The sequence below is a fragment of the Lagenorhynchus albirostris genome, chromosome 14 (genome assembly GCF_949774975.1).
Source record: "Lagenorhynchus albirostris chromosome 14, mLagAlb1.1, whole genome shotgun sequence".
NCBI lineage: Eukaryota > Metazoa > Chordata > Mammalia > Artiodactyla > Delphinidae > Lagenorhynchus > Lagenorhynchus albirostris.
In genome coordinates, this window is record NC_083108.1 from 28,473,504 (window position 1) to 28,497,645 (window position 24,142).

Consider the following 24,142-nt stretch of genomic DNA (forward strand, 5'->3'; position numbering starts at 1 on the left):
CTGTAAAGAAAATACAATGGAATTGAATGTTTCTACCTGAGAACTAAGTCTAAGGAAAGAAAAATAATAAATCAAGACTCCATTCAACTGAAGGTCTATTTCTCAAACCAGTTTCCTTGAATGCCTTACAAACAGCAGGCACTTAACTAAATTTGCTGACAATATGTGTGATAAAATGTAGATTAAACATACATGATCAAATACATGAGTGTTTACAGCGCTTTTGTTTTACTTCATTTGTATTGATGTGCTTCTTCTTGTCAAACGTTTTAGCATTTGCCAAGAATCCTAGACTTGGAATCAGAAGACCCATGTAAATTCCAAGCCAGTGTGGCCACTTACTAACACTGGGAGCTCAGGCAAATCATTCAAATCTCTTGATTCTCAGTTCCTTAGAGTTACAATTTGGATAAAAGTAATCGCCCTGACTAGGCCACAGGTTTGATGTGAAAATTAAATACAACAGTCATTAGGAAATTACTTTTTAAGCAACAAGGCACTAACAAATGTAAGATGAGGTGGATAAGTTATAGTCTATAGGTCATCCCTTCCCATTTCTTCTGCCAGCTGCAGGCTTAGGCTACTTTGGGGGATCCCCTAAATCAAAGAATTAAAGAAAAATGGGCATATTTGTTCTAATAATAACTCGATAATATATAATTTTAACAGGACCTACACAAACATCTCAGAATGTTCCATCTTTGCCCTTTAACAAAATTCCTGTGGAAGTGGCTTCCCCATCTTGATAAAGTTTCCTCGCCAGGTACAGAGAAACAGAATGACCTCTTAGATGGAGAAAAAACCCAGAAAGCAGAAGACCTAGTAACATATAGAATTAACAGCCCCTCTAAGTTTTACCCAGGTGTTCTCATCCTGCTTTTTACATGTAACGATTTACCACTACTGGAATAAGAACACAAAATACAAATCCTCCACTAAATGTTGGGGAAAATTAAACTATCCAATGAAAAGGGAAAATATTTTCAGAGAAATTAGAGTTTCATAAGAATTTCCAATGGTCAGTTATTTGTCAAAGCTGTGGAATGGGGCTTCTCCACATAGATGGCAATGAATTATCAACATCTAAATTTACCATGACTTTTATCTGTCCCTTCTATGTGTATATAGGCATAAGGATATGAAATCTCTCCTGGGTTAATTGCCTATCAAAAGGCCGCATCGCAACAGCTTAATTTAGCTATCTGCTAAGACCCTCACAGCAGAATGTAACAAGTGAGACTCTTATTTTAGCTCTTTTAAGTGGAGAGTCAGTATATTCATGTCTGGAGACACTGTTGCCACCCCCTTAGCGATGCTTGGTGGATGGTGACTTGAACATCTAGAAATGGTATTTCTTATGACTCTGGTGTACACTCACCATCTGGCTGGGGCAAAACTGAGCCCCACAGGGAATCAAAATAGTCTAAGCTAACTGATCACGTTGTTTTTAACTGTTTATTGGTTCTTAGGACAGGCTTGAGTAGGGACAATAAATAAGGCTCTGATGATAGCTCTTAAACTTTTAGAGGAAGAATAATGAACATCTTAGTACAAAGTTAACTTCCTCTTTTGATTCTTCCCCTCCTAGTTTGGCAAGAAAACAGAACATTCTTAAAGCCACAGAGGCCTATTGTTGTCCCTGGAAATTAATCAAAGAATCAGAGAAATCCTAAAAGCATCAGCAAAATTGTTTACCTCTGTTTTGAAATGCTGAAGGGAAAAAAGGTGGGAGGGGTGTGGCTTTACAATAAGCAGGAGAAAAAAGTTGATTAGGGAAGGTATTCAACTTTCAAGCAAAGGCAAATGAAATCAGTTTGCTGTTATTCTTCTAGAATAAAAAAGTATGAGAGATTAAATTACTATGTTGTGTAACAGGAATTAACATAGTGTTGTAGGTCAATTATATTAATACTTCAAAAACAAACAAGCAAACAAACAAACATATAGAAAAAGAGATCAGATTTGCGGTTATCAAAGGTGGGGGGTGGGATGGGGAATTGGATGAAGGTGGTCAAAAGGTACAAACTTCCAGTTATAAGATAAATAGTACTAGGGATGTAATGTACCACATGATAAAGATAATGAACACTGCTCTATGTTACATCTAAAAGTTGTTAACTGAGTAAATCCTAAGAGTTCTCATCACAAGAAAAAATATTTTTTTCTATTTCTTTAATGTTGCATCTATATGAGATGATGGATGTTCACTAAACTTACTGTGGTCATCATTTCATGATGTATGTAAGTCAGATCATTATGCTGTACACCTTAAATTTACACAGTGCTAAATGTCAATTATATCTCAACAAAGCAGGAAGAGAAAACAAGTATGTGAGAGAGAAACTTCCACTTGCTGGTGAGTGATCAGGGGTGTTACTTACACCTTTGGGAGAGAATGGGTGGGTACCACTGGGGACAGAGATGAGGCCATCTCTACATCTTCAAGGAGGTCTTGAAACTAAAGCAGTCAGCTGACTTGACTTCCAGGAAGGATTGGTTGTCAACTATTTCGAGACCCTCTTTTTTGGGGCCTTTTTCTTCTACCTCCAATTTACTATCCTTCAGTTGCTATGCTCCAAACCCCTGGGTAAGCTCTCAGTGGCATCGATGTTATTAATCTTCAGTGGCCATGTCAATGACAGTCACTGCTCATGTAAGTCCCCACAGGGATAAACATAATAGAGGGGCATTAGGCCTTGAGTAGACACGGTAAGTCTGAGGAAATGAACAGGCTGATTGTCACCGTTTTAATAAAAGCACAAAGCTCCCTTATCTGCTATATAACATATTTTGCACCAATGGGAAGCCTATTCCTTTTGGAGCCAATGCAATTCATAAGGTTTCAGGGAAGATAAATCTTGCTGAAGAATAGAGAGAACAGTATCAGCTTCAAAATTCCATTTCTTGGGATCCTGTAAAAGGGCTCTTCCAAGCACTGACCTGAACACAACCCCTGAGTGTGCTCTAAAAGTGAACTATTTGTGACATCTGATGAGCTGCTAAGACTTCATCTTCACACAGGTAGAGCTAACTGGCTCACAAGGGGATGAAACCCTTGGTTTGAGCTTCCTTAGCTCTACTTCTCATCACCTGAAGAGCGTGGCTGCAGGCTCAGCCTACATAACTTGCCTCACTGGGAGCTTGGTGTAGAAATGGATCATCTTCCCTGGCACAGAGCAAGAACCAGCACTCTGAACGACTCCACCAAGGAAGGGGTTTGGGTTGCCTTTCATCAGGCATGGAGCCTGAATGCTGCTCTAATGTGTAAGTTCCTCTTGAGCCCAGAAAATGATTTGTTTGTTTGTCCAAATGGGTTCTCCTTTGGCTCTATTGTCTCACACCTCAGTACCCTACCTTCCTACAACTGAGCCCTTGCATTTGGGGGCCTGGCTTCCTGGTATCTCTGATCAGATGTCCTGCTGCCTCTCCTTCATGTGACCTTTGTTTGATCACATCTGCTAAGACCTTTGATATCCTCCTGTCCTGCCCCTGCTTGGATAAGCCGTGGGCATCGTGGACATAGTTGGCCACTGGCTCATTGTATTTTCTGCCTGTGCCTTCTGTGGTCAGTGGCCCTAGAATTTTACCCAGTCTGGATGCTCACCCTAGAATAACTGATCCTAGCTGGCCCTTGCTCCTCTCTCATCCTGAAGACCTGCCACAGTCCTTGGTCTTGGCCTTTGCACATTCTGGCCTGCTTCTCCACTACTTGAGCCCTAGTTGAGAACAGGGAAAAGCCCTCTGCTCTGTCATCTCATTATCAGAACTGCTTTTTCTTCCCTAAGAGCAGAAGTCTCTAGTCCTGTCAAGAAAAGAATCCCCAGGTAATTTTGTTCATGCTCAGAATAGCTACAGAGAGCTGTACACAACTGGTTGGCCGGACCTATGTGCCAACCAGGGGACTAGGGACTTCCCCAGCTGAGAACAGCAGCTCAGTAGATGAAGGAGGTGTCATTTATGTGTGTGGATGACTTGTGGCCTCTGATGAACGGTGCTAGGCTCTCTTCAGTCATCAAACACTTCCTAAAGGCCCACTGGGCACCAGCACTGCATGAGGCAGGAGAGTTAAAAAAGCCTTCTTTTAACAGGCACCTCCCATGTATCAGGCACTTACATCGATCGTTTCTAATCTTTCTAGTAACACTTAAAGGGAGTTCATGTCCCCACTTGACAAAGGAAAAAAAGTTAAGGAATTTTCTCAAGATCATGCACCTACTAAAAGGAAGATCAAAATTCAGACCCAATTCCATGTGACCTCAAGCTCCAAGTTCTTCCCAAATACCAGATAGTAATACTACTCACTCATTCACCAATTCATTCATTCATTCAGCAAGAATTCCTGATGGTCCACTGCAAGCCAGGGCCTCTGCTAAGTTCAGCATGAGAAGATCCTTCACCAGGAATTAGAAGGTCACTTTGGAGGAGCTCAATTGGAAGCTTTTGGGGGGGCTTTAGAAAGCTGTCATTTATGTGTGGCATCAAATAGGATAGTTGGCTTCCTTTTAATTATTAATAATAATAAAATGTACAGTCCAGTAATCTTTCAAAAGGTGAAGTGGTTACCAAGCTAATGAAACTCCCAAAGATGGGGTTTTCTCCATATTTCTGATGGGTGCTAAAGTTTTTAAGAGGAACTGGATACACCTGAAAGGTGACAGGGTGCTTCCTGCAGAAGGCATCTGGGTAGAACCAAGGGCTACAGATTCCAAGCACTCTTTTTATTTTAAATTAAAACTACTTCTACATATGAATATGAAAGTATAGTATCCAACTAGGAAAAATATGCAAGTGTCAAAAAATGAAATGGGAAGGCTTTGATCCAAGTAGGTTGAGGAACATCTTGGACAGAGTAAATAAAGATTTAAGTAGTCAGTGGCCTTAGCAGTGAGCTATGGAAGAGCTATGCCTGTTCTTTAAAAACCTTCATTTATATTCTTTACAGCCTCTAGAAGTCTGATGTCTACAGGAATGGGATGGAATGGAAAAGGATAAAATACTAGAGCTGGAAGACTTTTTAGGCATCATTCAAGCACAGCCCTCCATTTGTACATAAAGAAACTGAGACACATGGTCTGACCGACAGCTGGAGTGGAACCTGTATCTGAAACAGCTGGGGGTGCAGACAAAGAGCTAAGGCTGATTTGACCCCACTTGTGCTCATCTGTCATCTGAGGCCATAAAGAAGTTGAGACACACACCTAGGCATTGAGCTCATGACATACTCAGAGACTCGGATTACCCAGGGCATTTATTTTTGGAAAGGCCTCTTCAAGATGCCAGCAGGGTCTAGCATAATGGACTGAAAGAAGTCTTATTTGAACAAGAGTGTCTTCAGTGACACATTTTCCATGTATCATCTTTTGACAAACATAAAAACTATTTCCCAAACGACATACTTGTGAATTACTCAGAGTTGCTGGGGATTCCAGTTCCAATGACCTTCTGGTTTCTAAATCTAAAATGAGTTTAATAAGATGCTGGACCCAGACCTGTGAGTGGGGACCACAGCATCTGGGCCCCAATGCTGCCATTGGAAGGACTGCTGGGCCGACTTTCCTCACCTGGTACAGAGAGCGTTTGCTTGGACAGGGCGGCCGGGAAAGAGGAGACACATGGGATGCAATGGCTTAGAGAAATGCCAAACATTTACTGAGAAAGTGCTTTGTTCCAGGCAAAGTGTTCAGTCCCTTACATACGTACTTAATCAGTCTTATACCAGGTGAGGTGAGTATTGCTCTCTCCATTGTATGCATGAGAAAACCAAGACTCAGAGAGGTTATCTAACCTGAACAAAGTCACAAAGCTAGCAAATGTTCAGTCTCAGGTCTTGTACCTGTACCTGCACTTGACGAAACCCCTCTGCTGTACTGCCTTTCCTTCTGCTCATAAGTATCCAGAGATTGGGTGCTAACTAGGCACATGGGGGTAAGTGCCTTCTGTTGCTGGGAAAGTCTTTCTAAATAAACTGGAAATCTGTCTCCCTCAACTAACTCGCATTGGTTCTAGCTTTCCTTTGGGGAACATTTAGTTTAGCAGAAATTCTAAATCTCTTCTATAGGTAAAGCAGAAATGTCACCAGTACACAATACCAGCTACCCTGTTGTCTTACATCTGTGGACAAGACGGCAAAGAACAAAGGGGGAATGGGGTTTTAGAGTCCTGGTAAATCCCTTTTATCACTTTATCACTAAACAGCTGAGGACTTTGAGCAAATCATTTAATCTGCCTCAGTCTCTACTTTTTCTTCTGTAAAATGGAGTTACCTATTTCACATGTTTCTGGTGCTCACCAGGTATAAGAAGGTATATAAAACTGCAACATAAATATAAGGTGATTTTATTGTTTCGTATCCTGTATATGGGCTTAGAGCATGACCCTATTCATTACACAAGTGCAAGGAATGAAGTGTCTTTTAAAAAGGTTTCTCTGGCCTTTTGGTAGGTGTCCTGCACCTAGTAGAGATGTATTAATATGTCGGCAGTGTCCTAACTAGCGGATCTAGACTGACATATATTTAAGGAAAGTGGAATCACTAAGATTGGTACAAGGGCCCAGTTTCTTAAATCGTTGGATTGCTTACGGCATATGTTTTTAAAAAAGGATATTATAGAGGAAGATGGGAGAAGAGTATTTGCTGCAAGAGAGTTTATTTTCACAGCTGAGCTATGTTAGTGCATCTGAGGCTGGCCCTGTCTCAAGGGCTCAGACACAGGACCACACCCCACTGAGACTGATTTTGATGAATGCATCTTGGAACACACTGCTCACAGTGGAGGCTGTGTCACCAAGCCAGAACTGTCCTCTGAGTTCACATGTGAACAAATGACTTGCCCCACAAACAAGGAGATCCCTGAATACTTTCCAAGTCATGCTGATGAGGAGGCCGGACATGGCAGCTCTCTTTGCCATTGGTTGTGGAGTTGCCGATGCTGAGTACACGTGGCATGATTTGATGCCCTCACCTCCATTTAATGCTTCATATGTTATCTCGTGATTTCGAAGGGCTGTTTCTGTCGCCAGGGATTTGCAGGAGACAAGTTCTGCCTCTTATCAGAGAGCCAAGAACGTTATCTGAACAGCTGCCACCTGCAGAAAGGCTGGTGTCAAACCAAATACACTAGTTGAAGTACCTCTTTTAGGGGAAACAAACACATGTACATGCTCACGTGTGTGTGCGTGCATACACACACTCCTGGAATGAATGATCTTGGAGGCATGAGCCCTGCCACACTAACTGGTATCCTATGGACCTGTCCTCTGTTCCCACCTGATCTTACGGCTGTCTTCCCACCTACAGTAGGACCTGCCCCGATGCTGGTCTTGTGGGCTGGGAGCCCTGGGCAGCAGCTGGGAGAGGGAAGGCTTGGAGAGCAGATGAGCCACTCACTCGGAGGCACTGGCAGCTGCCTTTGAATTCAGGAGAATCCTTTCTTCCCTAGGCAAAGGGGCCTTTATCATAGGTGTGAAGGAGGAAGAGGCAGGTTAAAAAAATAAAATGACACACAGGTTGCTTGTCACAAAGCAGAGGGAAGAGAATAGCTTCCCATTCTCCTCCAGGCTCTGGCCTCAGATGACAGCTCAGCACAAATGGAATCAAATCAGCCTTTAGCTCTTCTTCTGCACCCCAGCAGCCACAGATACAGCTTCCACTCCAGCTGTCAATCAGGCCGAAGCGCACGGTAAACGCCCATGATTAGCGCCTTCCTCAATTGGGTGCGTAAATGGAGAATCACAGCTCACTCCTCAAAGTAGCTGGAGCCACAAACCCATTAATTTCTACGGAGCCAAATGTAAACAGAAAATGAATGTTCCCGTAGACTCTCCAAATTTTATTTCCCCTGCTAAAATGTTGGGAGGAGGAGGGATATCTTCCTCTCTTACAGTGTCTTCCCATATTTGAAATGAGCTGTTTGACATCCAGCCAAATGATTCTCAAAGGGAGACAATGAAAGCCCTGCACCCCCATTTGTCAGTATTTAAGGCTTAATGAACTCTTGGCGCCGTCTTTCCTCCCAGAGCTTCTGTTTGCTATTACTGTTTAAGGTGATCTGTCCAACGCTCCGATGTGCCAAGAAGCTTCGCTCATAATCAGAGATACGTATTTATTTACTAGTTGGGTAACCGACAGAGAGGTTTTCTAGAGATTGCCACATTCACTAAGAACTACCACACCCAGCTGTTCTCTTTGTATTTAAATCCCAGGCATTCTCCAGTGAGAGGGGCACTGGGTCCAGCCTGCCCAGCCTGCTCCCGCCTCCATCTCAGAGATAATCTCCTTCAGCTGTGGATCAGTCTGGACCGAGAAGAAGATGCTCAGAGCTCTAAGCCTTTGGGCGCAAAAGATTCTCTACAAATGCACATTCAGAGTAAACAAAACCCATCAGGCCCCTGTAAGAGTCCTACGCCTGATTGCACGAAACACATCATGATGGAATCTGCAGTTAGCAAAGTAATTGGCGTTATTACAGCTGATGGGAAATTTCTGATGCTGCCCGAGCTCCCCTTTGAAATAATACTCAGCCATTTAATTTGTCCAGCTCTCGTTTAGCTGATTGCTCTTTTCTGCTGGAGTTTATCAAGAATGAAACGCGCTGTCTCTCCAGATGCCTGCAGGCTGAGATTTCACAGACAGTTCTTTTTTCAGCACTCTTCCCACCTCTCTCAAGACCCCATGCCTTAGTCACCTTTCACAAGATGTCAATAATGCAATAGGTCGGAGGTGGGTGAGTCAAACTGATTTAATTCAAAGCTGTGTATTTCTAGTCCCAATTCCAGAGGTACCTGGATGCTCCTGCTATACCATTAAATAATGGTGAAAGACACGCAAAGCTCCAAAGATTTGCTTGTCCTAAAAAAAGGCTCACAAAATTCATTAGCTCCAAAAATAAGACAAGTAATAGAAGCTATCTTTATCATAACCACAAGGCCAGAGGCATTAAAGAAATATCAGAATTTGGATACATGCATTTTTGTTTGGGGGATCTATTTTTACTTCTGATATGCATGCATCCCTAGAATGGGTTCTACAAATATTCATTGAGCATCTACTTTTTGTACACAGATTCTTTATGTTTTTACACAATGCTCATCTTATCCCCCCATTCTCCACTTTGGCATTTCTGTTCCTAACCAGATGAAGAGTAAGAAAGCCAAATTTAGCCAGCTGTGTTTTCTCACAGTACAAACAAGGCTTGCATCTGGGTACAGACCTCTCATTCCCATCAGCAAGCTACTTGCCCTGTCAGCATGTTGACGATGGACTGCTTACTGGAGACAAGAGTCCTGCAGCCAGGACGGCTCCCTTCTGCAGGTGCCACCTCCATCTGACAGCCCACGGACTCCAGAACCCATATGCTCCTTGAATCAGCTCTTATCTCATCTTTAATATAGAAAAAACTGAATTTATGATATGAAAGTCATCATATAAAATCCCCCCAAAGTCCCCAAGCCCTAACACAGTCTCCCTGAACAGCACCCATCCAAATGCACTTTGGTACAATTCCTCACTGATTTTTCTGGGCAATAAATCATTGTGCCTGTGATTTTTTTACAGGGTTGGAGCTGAAGTAGATGTCCAGAATTATGCCGAGGATCACTAGACCCAAGGGAGTTGGTTCAGATGAGGCAATGCTCTGGTGGTTGAAAAAGCTCTTGATGCATTTGTTTAAAGTCATTTTGAACAGAGGTCCCCAACCCTGGTACCAGTGGCCTGTTAGGAACCAGGCCGCAGAGCAGGAGGTGAGCGGCAGGCAAGTGAGCGAAGCTTCATCTGTATTTACTCCCCATGGCTCGCATTACCGCCTGAGCTCTGCCTCCTGTCAGATCAGCGGCTGCATTAGATTCTTATAGGAGCGTGAACCCTACTGTGAACTGCGCGTGTGAGGGATCTAGGTTGTGCACGCCCTATGAGAATCTAACGCCTGACTATCTGAGGTGGAGCTGAGGCAGTGATGCTAGCTGGCGCTGGGGAGTGGCTGCAAATACAGATTATCATTAGCAGAGAGGTTTGACTGCACAGAGACCATAATAAATCAATTGCTTGCAAACTCATATCAAAACCTTATCAGTGAGTGCCAAGTGAAAACAAGCTCAGGGATCCCACTGATTCTGCATTATGGTGAGTTGCATAATTATTTCATTATATTACAATGTAATAATAATAGAACTAAAGTGCACAATAAATGTAGCGCGCTTCAATCATCCCAAAACCATCCTGCCCTCTCCGGTCTGTGGAAAAATTGTCTTCCACGAAACCAGTCCCTGGTGCCAAAAAGGTTGGGGACAGATGATTTCGAACACTTTCTAGCTAGTCCTGCTCCATGGGAAAGTGCCACAGGTGGTAAGGGAAAGAAGCAAGCAACAAAGGCACTTCTTTCTGGGTGTTCTCATGTCCCCGTCAAACAGTTCCTATCTGTCCCTTATCCATCCCATTCATCCTGTCTTCCTCCTTCCTCTTGTAGGGTCATTCTCACAGGGCCGGGCTGTCTACCATTGCTCACTTTGATTGGCAAGTGTCATGAACAAACTAGTGAAAACATCAGGCAAGATCTAGATTTTTTGTTTGTTTTTTATGTTTTCTTCTTCATTGGTAATCCCAAATTCTAGTTATATTGTCTTGGGAAGCTGCAATTTGTGTTCTGAAGTCTGCTGCAGTGGTCCAGGTTCAATTTCAGTATGTAACTTACAAGAATAATAAGAACTACAGCACATACTGAGTGTCTGCTGTATGGAGTGCTTAGCAGATACCAGATACTGTTTTGTGGGCCTATCTATTCAGTCCTCCTCAAAATCCCATGGAACAGGTATCCTTCTTTCACTAAAACAGTATCTGAGCCACATACACATTAAATACTAAATGGGGGCCACACAGCTAATACAGGGCAGACCTGTGATTTCAACTACTAAATGATAAAGTAATGGGAAATGTTCTCTGTGCTAGTTACTGGATACAGAAGGGTGAGAGAGATTCATGTTGTATTCCTAAATAAGCATCAATTTTTACTATTTATAGTAATAAAGATTACAACAACATCACGTAAAGTTTTTCTGTCTCATGAATCATTGGCTTGGGACACGTGTTGGCAACATGGTTCTGTCAGAGGCTGTGATACACATTTTTAAGAAGCGAGTGATGCAGAAGGAAGATCATGTGCAGAACTGGAGAAGGGGGAGGGGATGGTCTTTATCAGGGACATATCAGATTGCTGTGGTGGAGGCTGTCTGCAGACTTGATGCAGGCTCCAAACACAAGTAGACAGATGGCTGGAAGATGCCACTTGAGGTCTGCAAGCTGTTCCACTACGAGGGGCCCCTCTCTTGTGGGGGTGTCCTGATGCCTCTCAATCGACCCCTTTGGTCTGGTACAAGATGGTCAGAAAGGGGCTGGGTAGATAGGTAGGAGGCCAATGAAATGTGAAGCAGACAGTAGGGCTGGAAAGAACTTAAAAATAAAAAGTGAGCGTGCTTATTTGTTGGAGAGGTGGGCCTTTCTCCTCGTTAGGCAGGTTTAGAACTATCCTGCTAAAGGGATTTTGAAGAAAATACCTCCTTTCAAGTCCTAAAGGTGGTCTGTGAATTTGTATTTTCTGCATGTGAGTCATTCCTAGCCCTAAAAATGTATAGAAGTGATGCATCACATTAAAATTTAGACAGGGAAATCTGTAACTCAATCCGCTAATAAACACAGATACTTGAGATATATCACAAAACATCAATGACCCCAAGCCTCAAGTGAGCAGAATTACAGGATGATTTTTAAGAAGCTCAAGTTGAAGCCACTTTACCAGAAGGACGGAAGAGAAAAACAAGAATAGAAAACTAGAAACACGAAGTCAGTGGAAGAAGTCAAAGTGTAATTAAACATTTTGTGTCTCAAGGGATCATAGAGATCATCTAACTCTACACCCTTGCTGCTAAGCATTTTGGTTTGTTTTTGTTTTTGTTTCAGGTGAAAACTGTCTTTGAAAGAGAAGAGAATGACATTCAAAGTTAATCATCACTGGTTGGCCTCACTCTGTTTATACTTCTATTCTGAAAAATTGAGTTTAAATCAGATTTTGAGGGTTAAATCATATTTGAATATGCTGGCAGGGATAACTTACATTGATTCCTTTGATAAAGGAGAAAAATCTTTCTGCATATGAGGAAGCCCTTCTTCTCCCAACACCCACCTGCCAACCAGAAATTTTCCTGCATGTGAATTTCTGCACATTAGGTCTGTTTTAATTTGGACTCACCTGCACGCGGCCCTCAGGTGGTCAGAACATCTTGGGAGAAACAAAATATTCATTAAAGTCTAAAGAGATTTAGAACTGACTAAGACTTCAGAATATTCCACTGAAAGGCCAGACAGTCTGGAAACACCTGGAGAACTTCTCTCTTCAGGACTAAATGCCAATACTGGTTTAAAAAAAAAAAATCTGCTATAAACACTGTCAAGGCAGGCAGTGCAAAAAAGATATACCTGTAGTACGAAGAGGCTGATCTCATGTAAGAAAAGTAATAATGTCAGTTTGGGTTTTAGTGCAAAGTATATGTATGCATGTGAACAAATGTTTTTGTTTAAAGTACTCTACTATTGTCACAGATGTCCATGTTAGGTAAGCAAAATAAAGTAGGTTGCCTTAGGAATTATGGGGAAAGATCCATGTTTTATGTAGGTATCCCACAAGTAGCCAGAAAAACACCTTTATGGGTGGAGGCATTTTTTTGAGGGGGACCATTATTCACAATACAAACATAGTCACATGAGCTCATAGAAGAAGGCAAAAAAAACAAGAATCGAGATCCTACCCGTTTGATAAAACCAGGAAACTGCATCTGCAATTTTTGGGGAATGACGACATGTTTTTCTTTTTCCCAGCCCATATTTCTGTATAGTTACTTTGGTAAAATACTACAAAGATAAATTAGTAGGAAAACGATCACATGCTCGGATATCATGGAAATATCAAGTTGCCATAAAAGTTTCTAAACACTCTGTTTTTAGATGCATCTCATTGTGGACCAGTAACACACACCTGACAGGCCAGCACTAGTCTGCAGTCCATGCTCCGAATCGCACTGAATCAGAGAGCAAAGATGCACAGCAAGAGGCAGACGGCAAGCCTGAATAAAGGCCTTGAGAAAAAGGTGTGAGTTTACTAAGCAGGACCCTAAGCAAGGAGGACGCATGGGATCAACCTCGCTCCTTAAGTCAGGGGATGCGGTGCACCAGCCAACCACACGCGTTCTCTCTTGGGGCAGCGTTGGAAAGCTGGGCCTTTTTGTATGTGTCTTAAGAGTCCAGAATGTCTAGGTAGCAAGCAGAGGAGGTCATAAACCCAACACCATCACTAGCTAGGTTAAAATACTGGACAAATCTCAACTGTTGAGTGGAAAAAGCAGGCGGTGGGCACAGGTGTAGGATTTATAGAATCCCTGCTTAGCCATACATCCTCTTCCTGGATCCCGTTTTCTTCCTCAGTGAAAGGGGAAGAAGTAAGCTGTCTGATAGAAGGTTGCTGTGGGTTTAGTCACCAGGGGCAAGTGAAGCTCATGGCACATTCCCGACACAGGGTAGAAGCCATTGGAATGTGGGGTCTTTTATTTTCTCTCCTCTTCAAGACTACCTCTGTGCCTCAGTCTTTATCTAGAAAATGAGGAGGCTGATTTAGATTCTGGGGAGATTCTGAAAACACCTGCAGCTTCTGGACTCCACCCAGACTAATTCAGTGGGGTTGGGCCTGGGCTCCTGTAGTTTTCATAAGCTCCCTCGATAATCCCATCTGCAGTCAAGGTTGAGAACTGCTACTCTAGGTGTTCTGTCTGTTCTTTCAATTCTCAAATGAAAGGAGTAAGTAAGCACTGATAGTGGGACTTCCTTATACACTTTTTGCTTTAGGGTGGTTCTTCCCAAAATGGCAAAGTAGATACTATAGGGCGAGTTCAAAACAAGCCAACCTGTCTTCTCATTGTTGTGTGTCTTCGATGGGAGACTACACCACCTACCTCTGCCTCAACTGGGTTTCCTCTGTAGAAGGGACAACAACTATCACAACTCTCCATTTGGGAACTGGGGAAGCAAGGGGATGAGAACAACAGAAATGCTTTGCCAAGATGGAAGGATGCAAAATGCTCCACAACAATTCCCTCTCTTACTCTGAGATAGATGAATTGCTTTTCCTTGAACAGGCTGAAATCAAGAAAACTCAATATAATACACAAAAGTGGAGCTGAGGCTGCTTGCCCTGGTGTTATCAGTGGTCAGATTGGGTTTGAATTATCTAACAATGGTGATAAGCTCTAACTCAAGGTGTCATAGCATAAGAGGTAAAGAACACAGGTGTTGGAGCGAGACTACCTGGGTTCAAATCCTAATTCTGCCACTTATGGGCTTTGTGACCTTAACGTCTCTGTGATTATTTTTAAAATGAAAATAATATTATTACTGATTTCACAGAGGTTTGTAAGGATTAAATGATGAATAAATGTAAAGTTCAAAGAACACTTTCCGGCATTCAGTTCACTTTTAGTAAGTCTTTGGCATATGTACACTCAATCAAAGGCCGTGTAGACATGTAGTAACACCAACTCCTGCTGAGTCCAACAGGGGCTGGGTGCTCTGGAAAATCCCGAGCTTCCTTTTCCATCTTTACGACTGTTGACTCTGAGCCTGTAGGCAGCAGGTGTGCATGGGAGCAGAATCAGACATGGGGATTCTGTTCTGAAGGACACTATCAACCCTGCAAGAACAAGCAACCTGGGAACTCAGGGATTTCATGCCTGCATTAAAAATTTCTGGGTTAGGACTCGTGGAGCCCAGGATATTTTGCAGATGGTTTAATCCCCTGATGGTCTATGAGTAGAACTGATTGTGGGGCCTGAGGAAAATGGAGTAAGTGTTCTTTCAGGGGTGACAAAGTCCCCCTCCTTTGAACACTGGACGATAATCACACTTAATCCTGGAATGAACACAGTACCTTCTCAACCTGTACCTCCTTTATGTTTATGGTCCCCTTATTTCTCCAACCAGCCTAGCAGCTACCAGGTCCACTGATTCTGCCCCTGTACTTTATCTGGCATTCATCCCCTCAGGAACATGTCCACATTGACCCCAGCCCAGTTTCATTCCCTACTATGTCTCACATGGACCAATGGCACAGGCTTATTACTGGATCCCCTCTTCTTTTCATCACACCTACTAACTATGGTATAACCTTCTTGCATCACAGTTGCGACTCTTCCCCAGCCTCAAACCTTCAATGGCTACACTGTCCTCAGATGGATGTCACAATCTAAAATCTGGGTCCTTATTCAAACATATCAACTGTAAAATGCCATGTTAAGATAATCAGAGAAATCTGAACATGGACTGGGCATTAGAAAATATTATGGAATAATTGTTATTTTTATAGGTGTGATAATGGCATTGTGATTGTATTTTTTAAGCCCTTATTTGTTAGAAAAGCTTACTGAATTACTTATGAGTGAAATAACATGATGACTGGGATTTTTAAAAAATAGTCTCCCCAAATTTAAAATTAAAAATATATATATGTATCTGGGAGTATAGATGAAGTAAGATTGGCAAATGGTAATGATTACTGAAGCTGGCCCAGTGGTATGCGGGGAACCGATCACACCAACTCAGGAAAGCTGGCTGTCAAAGACTTTGCAAACAGGTTGTTAAACCATTGGCAGCTTAAAGTTGTTCACCATGGGGATATTTACACCACAGAAATCAGCAAATGCTCCAAATCAAGGCTTTTGTAACAATATATTAAAGTTGAATAATAGATAATAAAAGTTGAATAATATATGGAGGTTTATTAAACTATCATGTCTACTTTTGTATAAGTTTGAAAACTTCAATAATACTTCATTTAAAAAAAAAAAAGCTCAACTATTTTTCTGGACTTTGGAGACTCCTGCAATTTGGTCCCAACCTAATTTGCAGCTATATCTTCACCATACTCCCTCAGAACCAGAGTAATTAAAGCATTCCAAGTCTCCAGACCATACCCAAGCATCTCCACCCTTGGTTTGGTCTTCATCCAGGCTTCCCCTGCCCTGGAGTAAGTTCACCGCCTCACTTCCTTCTCAGCTATCCTGGCACACGTACAATGAATGACATCTCTCCCTATGAGACTTCCCTTCTTGCTCTATACAGATATAATTTCTCCTTCTTCTCAATTCTTAAATAATTTAACCTGTACTTTTCTATCAAAAGACAAAGTTGAATTCACTGTGTGTGGCAGGCATCATGCTAGGTTGCTTTCACAATATTGTCTCACAACAATTTGAGCCTCACAACAATCTGTGGGATAAGCTGCACAGATTTTTTGCTTGATAAGGAAAATGAGGATTAAAGCCACTAGGTAACTTCCCCAGGTTCACAAAGCTAATAGTAGTGGCAGGACATTCCAGAATTGTCAAAATTCTGGGGAAGAGTCTATGCAGCAGGGAGCCCCACATAAAGGTCTCCATGGGCACCTCTGAATGAAATGGCAGCTCAGTGACTGAAAGCCCTGTTTTCTCCGCACTGAAAAATGTTTTTCTGTGTTCTGAGGTACTCTTCTTACCCTTCACTGCAAATGTCCCCTTGGCCATAATAGCAATGGACATTTTAGAAATTCCTTTAAAATGGCGACCCTTTATAGAACAGCTATTACACTTGCCTCCCAAAATCCTGTCATGAGGCATACTTGCAGTAAAACTCAATTTTTCCTGAAAGAAGTATCCTCTCTCCTCTGAGACAGTGAGGCATTTATGAAGCTGGTGAGGACCAAGTCCTTTTGTGGGTGTTCTCCTCTGTGGGGGATGGGTCTTCTCAGGGTTGCTTTCCTAGCACTGCAGCTGGACAGGTGAAACTTGCATCTGAGATTGGGCCCCACACTACAGTTATTTCTTCCCAGCATCCCCAACCTGGGTCCTTGTAAGCAGATGCTTAAATGCCCATGGTCACACATGGACACTTTACTACAAAATTTAAGCAACCTTCACATGCCTGTAGGAACTGAGAGATAAAGAAGAACTAAATGCCAAGAAGCCGTGGATGCTATTTGTATCTTAGATGAGAGCAGAGAATCTAGCACTTGCCTTGGATTCCTCCTGGAGAGCTCAGCCTGCAAAAGGAATGGAATGTCTAGCAAGAGGGGCGTGGTAAATAAATGATGGTACTAGCAAGCGGACAAAAATAGCCAGTTGCTAGAAGATTTTCCAGTGACATGAAAAGCATGCAAACAAAATAGAAGGTTAAAAAAAGCATATAAAATATGATTGTCAATTTTTTAAAAAAATCCCATAGATGTGTATGTCTACGTACAGTAACTATTGTAAGACTATACCCCAAAATGTCATTATAAATATTTCTGGGGTGCAGAGATATTTTTTCTTATTTTTTTATATTTTCCAAATTTCTTCTTTTTAGTTAATTTTTATAGTTAACATCCATCACCACACAGAATTACAAATTTTTTTCTTGTGATGAGAACTTTCAAGACCTACTCTTTTAATAACTTTCAAATATATAGTATAGTACTATTAACTATAGTCACCACGCTGTACATTACACCCCCAGGACTTATTTATTTTATAACTAGAAGTTTGTACATTTTGACCACCTTCACACATTCCAAAATCTCTAGTGAACACTTATAGCTCGTAAACTGAGGGGAAAAAAAAAGAGTAAAAATAAAATGAAGAAGAAATCATATGATTGTGGGGCTTCTACTAAGGGAATGAGATGCCTCAATTTATTCCTTTCGGGGATGGAGAGAGATGGTCTGGCAAAGGGAGATGAGGGTCCTCATTTCTAATCATCCGAAGGCAAGAAAAGAGGGGACTCAAGTGTGTTCATTCCTTTAAAGGCAGAAAGAACAGGCGGTGGAAAATGAATGATGTGTTTGGGGGGAACCAAATGGAAGAGAAGAGTGTGGGTGACTTAGGTGTGAATTTCAGGAGCATTTCCATTTGTGCTTTTTAAACCTGCTGAGACTAGTAGCCTCCGGTCAGACAGTTCTCCCCGTGTGGCTCAGAGGCCAAGCTCGCTGGCCTGGGAGAACTCCCACCGCTAATGTACGGGCCGTAGAATCTCAGCATTGGGCTCTACCTTCAAAGTAATGTGTTTATTTCCAGGAATGAGCATGGTGTCTTTACAAACCAATAATCACAGGGAGAAAGGCTGATAGTCACCTCCTTACCCTCCTCTTCTCTATCTGGATGCAGAAAGGAGAAGAGAGACAAGGAGAGGCCAGCCTCATACAACCACCCCTCTCCACACTTTCTAAGTGGAGGGGCAGCAAAGATTAGGGAGGAAATCATGACTATTTTCCTTAAGAGGCTGCAGCAGGACGGGCTTCAAGGGAAAAAAAAAAAAAAAGACAAAAACTTTTCTATGCAAGTGGTGAATGTGGACTGTGTGAAAGCTGACAGGCCCACTGACAGTGAGCCCAGGGAGGGGCCCTCAGCAAGTTCCCTCCTGAAAGTCAGTGACAGTGCCTGGAAGGAAACACGACCATGAATGATTGTGGACATCAGGATGCCTGGGGCTCAGTTTCACCTGAAACCCAAAGAGAGAAGGGAAAATGACAACAGAAGCCAACGATGTGGTGCAGTGGGGCCAGAAGGAGGCAGCCCCAAGCTTGTGGGCAGTGCTCTGTTTCTCTTTGGAAAAGCACCCGAGAGGGTGGTGTTGACTAGGTGTTGACACATCAGGGCCTTTTTGATTCAGGAACAACACTGCAGAACTGACTTTTTGATCTGGGTACTACACTCTAGCCACAAGGTTCCAGGGCTTCCTGGCCTCGGGAACACACATCCTGAGGAGTGAAAAATATGCATTTATATTCCAGCCTTGGGGGGATGACACACAAATGGAATAATGTGGAAAGGTCAGATGGAAGCAGGGGAGTGAGCCATCTGTACCAACCACCTGCGGGGTTATCTGTGGGGAGGGCAGGGAAGCTGCCTTTCTAGGATCATGGCCTCAAATGTTGTGGACAGACCCCCAATATACCTAACTTAATAGTTCATTTTAAATCTAATATCTTTAGAAATGTGGCTCAACAAACATGGAGAGAATATGATCAAGTCAGAAACAATGTCAAAACCACACACACACATACACACACACACACACACCCCTTCCATAAAATCAGTCTCCACTATGTAACCTTTTCAAGCCACAAAACAACATCACACAGAGCCTTTTTTCCCTTTATTTTTATAAATTTCCAGATAAAAATAAATATTTAGCTGAGATAAATATTTATCCCACTGCTTTGTGAGAGTATGTGTGGAGGTAGGTGGGATATGGGTAAATGCTGATTTTCTTTTGTTTTTGTTTTATATTCCCTGAGATCACCTGAAAGTTTGTGTGAATTATACGAATAAGTACTTGAATAAATCGTCATTTTTCAGTATTGTCAAAAGGCTTCCTTACTATCTATTTTTAAAACCCCACTGCATCCTGACAGAAGGATCAACAAGCTGTGATCAAAAGACCCCAAACCGTACATGGATTTATCTTTAACTCTCACCAACGGGGCCCTTTATTTTGTTCATTCTCTCCCTCAAGCCTCTTGCTCCACTCCCATTCTGGTTCTTAGCTCTCTGACTGGTCTGGGGCCTCTTCTCCCCAGGACTTGGGATCTCAGCACCACACATGGGAGAAGTGTAGTGAGGGTACAGTGAGTTCTTGGATGTAAAACATATTTAAAGAAGAAAATATCCCCAAGTATATGGAATTATTGTTATTAGAAATTACCTGCTCTGCCCTTGGGAGTCTCTGCAGAGGTGCAGCAGGTGGGGCCTTGGGCAGCACTGAGTTGGGGAGTGACAGGAAGTTTCCTATTGAAAGGGGGACAGAGGAAGGGATGGAGCATCTCAGCTCTTGCTCTTGGATTTACCTATCTTTGCATACACACTCTATCTATACTAGGATCCATGGGGAACACAAGGACTTTGTGTGTCTGTCGTGCATTTGTGGTGTGTGTGTGTTGGTGGTTATGCATTTGTGTGGTGACAGTAAGCTCCCTTCCAAAGACAGGGAAGGTGATTTTCCATCTTCACTGCCAGGGAGGTCCCCAGAGAGCCCTTTCTTGTGCCTCTTGTGGTTTGCTCATAGTGACCTCCAAAAAAGCATTCTGGCCAGAGATAATAATGGCTTGTTTCCTAACCAAGATCAGCAAAACTCAACCATCTGCCTCTGCAGAAGTCTGAGATTAACCTGGCTGCCAGACCATGGCTACGAGGCATTTGCTCACAAAGATTCCACAAATGTGAGTATCCTGTCCCAACGAGGAGAAATGCAGGAGAGAACCTCACCCTCTACCTCCTTGGTTTAACGCTTTCCTGAGCTGAATCACCCACCACCACGCTTTCCAAGCAGCTTGGTCTACATTCTTGCGTACTATAAAATATTAAAGACGCAGAAACAGGTTGTTTTGCTCATGATGAGATGGGAGGAGCCAGAGGGAGAGGACAAACTACCAAGTCATTGTCAAGGTTGGTTCCTTAAGTCAGAGAAGCTGGAAATCCAAGGTGGGGGGTTTGTGCCCTGGTGCCAACTTTGTTTGCTCACAATTCATAAAAGGATCAGTGGAACTTACCTGTGGCTGAAATCCTTTGAGGTCGCTGGCTGCAAGGTCACTGGCTGGGAGGAGCTGGAAAAGAACAAAGGAGTCTTCCTTAGTGATACTTCTCACAGTTTGCCTACAGTGTCCCCAGAACAATTGATCGGCAATGGACTCACCAGAGCCCAGATCTGGAGCTAAAGCAGCAGAATCACAAAAGGCAAATGCGGTGCTTCTGGGATAGGAGCCTGGACTGAATGGCCTGCTCACCTTGTGTCTACTCAATCTCTGACTATCTCTGCTGCCCTCTCCTACCTTCTTTCCAGGTGCCACTAATTCTTCAGAGCCTTAAGTTAGGGATCATGAACTATGGATGGACTCCATCAAGTCCACAGACTCCCTGAGATTGTAAGTACAAATTACGTGTGAGTCCATACACTTCCTTAGGGAGAAGGTCCCTGACTTCTTTCCTATTATCAAATTATTCTGTGATATGACAAGTAAAAGAGACAGTTAAAGGCCCATCTCCTCTGGGAGGGCTGTTGCTTCTTCTTTCTCTTCTTTTTTAAAACTCAGACCAGTGAAAATGACCCTTTCCTCTCTGCAGCTGCACATGACTCAGTTTCCCTTTATCGTACATTGCCTTTGATTTTATATGTTATTGAGGTATTCATAGCTTATGCCTCCAACTATTATGCACAATGTTAGATGAGGAGAGTCAGGTTATGTATTTTCTGTATCTCTGTGTTTAATCAATATTAAAGGGTAAAGTTAAGGTTTTAATATTTTTGCATGCTCTCCAGAAAGCACTCAATGGAATCATAAATTAACAGAATAATCACATTCTTTATTGTTGCTCAAAAATGCTGGGAAAATGGGCTAAAGAGAAAAAAATGCAGATGCTTATTTTGATTCAAGGTGTGTGACTGCTAGCTTTGTTAGGCCTGGAGAGCGTCTGTGGAAACTATATTGTGACTGCTAGCTTTGTTAGGCCTGGAGAGCGTCTGTGGAAACTAGGAAAGATTTCATATTTGCTGTAACAATATTTTGTTTGGTTCAAGAAAGAGAGGAAGTCATGCTGGGCTGTAGTGCCTCCAGCCCTCAGAAAAGCTCACCTGGGCTCCCTACCTTCTCTCAATGACTTTGCCAAAAATGACGCACAAGGTGTGTAAACTCTGGGATGGAGCAGGAAGGAGGTAGAGAATGTACCTCTCTCCCCACACCCAGGCCTGCAGGCAGGATTCCCCAAGTGGCATTTGCCTGGAAAGGTGGCACCATCCTGAGAGAGAGCCAGCTCAGCCCCTGACTGCACACACAGCCAAGCAACAAGCCGTGAGGGTACCTGACGAGACACTGGGGGCTGAACATAATTATACAGCATCTCTGCCTTCAAGGAACATACAATTTGGTCCAAGGGTAAGACACGCATGTGTCAGTGTGAGCAAAGTGTAGTAAGGTGTTAGTGTCAAACTGTGAACAACGTAAGGCAAGGAAGGTCAGGGTAGGGTTGCTGAAATAAGCTGGAGTTTGAACTGAGCCTTGAAAATGGACAGGCGGCAAGGCAGGGAGCCGCTTCAAGTCGGCAGTGGGGAGAAGACGTGGAAAAGGGGTTTACCAAGCCCAGCACAGCTCCCTTTGCGTCTGTTCTCTGCCAGCTGTGGCATGCATTAAGGAAGAAGGGAGGGAATCATGCTACATCGAGGATCGCCTGGGTGCCCAGCACAGTGGTTGCTGCTTTATAGAATTTTTATTTTCTAATCTTCATAAATCCCTCATGAAATACAAAGTATCTCCACTTTATGGATGGGAAAATTGAGACTTACGGAGGTTAAAAAACCTTTTTTAGGTCACACAGGTAGAACACATATTTGGGATTTAAATCCAACAGTATATTATCCCAAAGCTTATCCTCTTTCTTCTTTAACATGATGCCTCTGGTGGAGGCACACTGGAGATAATTTGTTGAGGAGACATGACACAGGAAAAAAGATGAGGACCAGACTGTTAGTCAAATGAGCCACAGGCAGGAACATAAAATGTGTGTCCCTATGAATGACCCTTAACTAACCCTTCCTTTCAGACACTATTTTATTTAATTGGTAACAACAATCTACTTTTCAGGACTTGTCAATATGGCTTAGGGCCTCTGATTCAAGCACAGGTTGGGATGGAGCTGGGGAGGAGGGACAGACAGGCTAGGGTGATGTATGGGCATGGGAGTGACCTCTGCAAGAACAGGGCCGCAGACATGTGTTAGTGCATAGGACTCAGGTCTCAAACTCTCCAGGCCCTGGAAGTCGAGCTGGCAGGGACTCTTCTACTGCGTTTTCACGAGGTTCACCAGGCAGACAGAAGAAGTAAGCCCCAAATATCTAGTTCTTCCCAGTTCTGAGATGCTGCAACAGAAAATAAACCACAAGGGTGTTCACGGCATCTTAGCGTATGTACTATTCCCTCACGTTAGTGGTTTGGGATTGAGAAATGACCATATCCACTTTGAATGGAAATAAAGATACAGAATTTTTGGTTATTATTCCTTAGGTCCCCTGCTCAGCAAAGTTAGGATCTATCCCATCCTCCCTGGAAAACTTACATCTTACATCCTCTTTCCCTTCTCTTAATCAGAAGAAAGATGCGTGCAATTTAGTTCTTTTTTTTTTTTTTTTTGGCGGTGGGGGGGTCGTGCCTTGTGGCATGCGGGATCTTAGTTCCCCAACCAGGAATCGAACCCGTGCCCCCTGCAGTGGAAGCACGAAGTCCTAACCACTGGACACCAGGGAATTCCCGCAATTTAGGTCTTAATTATTTAAACTTCTCTTTTGTATATATTTTGTATTTTCCTTTTTTTTGCCTAACAAGCCCATGCCCAAAAAGACCATGGTTTATATAAATCTTACATAACTTCTGCATTTCTCAAAGTGTTAAGAAGAGTCTGGACAAACAATTAGTCATTAAGTACCTGTTGGTCAAATGACTTACAAGAAAAGTGGGGAATATTGTCAAACTAGAGGTGAGGGCTAGAATGACTAAGTTACTGGGAAGTGTGAGGGACAGCTTATGACATGCTTCAAGCTGACAAGAGGAAATGACATCTAGAATGCTCAGCACCTAGAGCATTTCCTGCATGAAACAGCATTCAAATATCTGGATGAATTAATCAGTAGGGGAGGCTGAGGCATGGCGGAGAAGAGATGAGAATGTGCTTCCACAGACCACTGCCCTAAAAAGCACTGATCCAGACCCTGTCCAAACTGTCCCCACCCCCCCCACCCCACCCCCCGACCAGACCCCTTCCTCATTCTGTCCCACAGAAAAAGAGTTCACTGCTCAGACCATCCTAGCCGTGTGGGGAGGGATCCAGGACAGGGAGGCGAAGAGGGAGGAAATGCATTCCGCCGTGGCTCTGGGGACTGCAGTCAGGTTGCAGTTAATGAAAAGGATCCTGACTTTTCCCAGGATGGCTAAATGTCTGCACAGCTCCCAGAAAAAGGGTTGGGTGGGTGTGGGGGAGAAAGGCAGACAGAATTACATTTAAAAGGCAAAGGAAGGAGAAAATTCTTTCATCTCTCTGGTGGAGCTGGGCAGCA

At 43.0% G+C, this 24,142-nt stretch overlaps 1 protein-coding gene across 2 annotated transcripts in view; it reads right to left on the reverse strand.

Moving 5' to 3' along the window:
- SETBP1 (SET binding protein 1) overlaps window positions 1–24,142 on the reverse strand; it is a 372,240-nt gene that overhangs the window by 162,010 nt on the left and 186,088 nt on the right. For both annotated transcript variants that reach the window (XM_060120961.1, XM_060120962.1), the window contains exon 3: window positions 20,592–20,645. In XM_060120961.1, coding sequence (XP_059976944.1) covers window positions 20,592–20,645 — 54 coding nt within the window. The remainder of the gene's footprint in view (window positions 1–20,591; window positions 20,646–24,142) is intronic.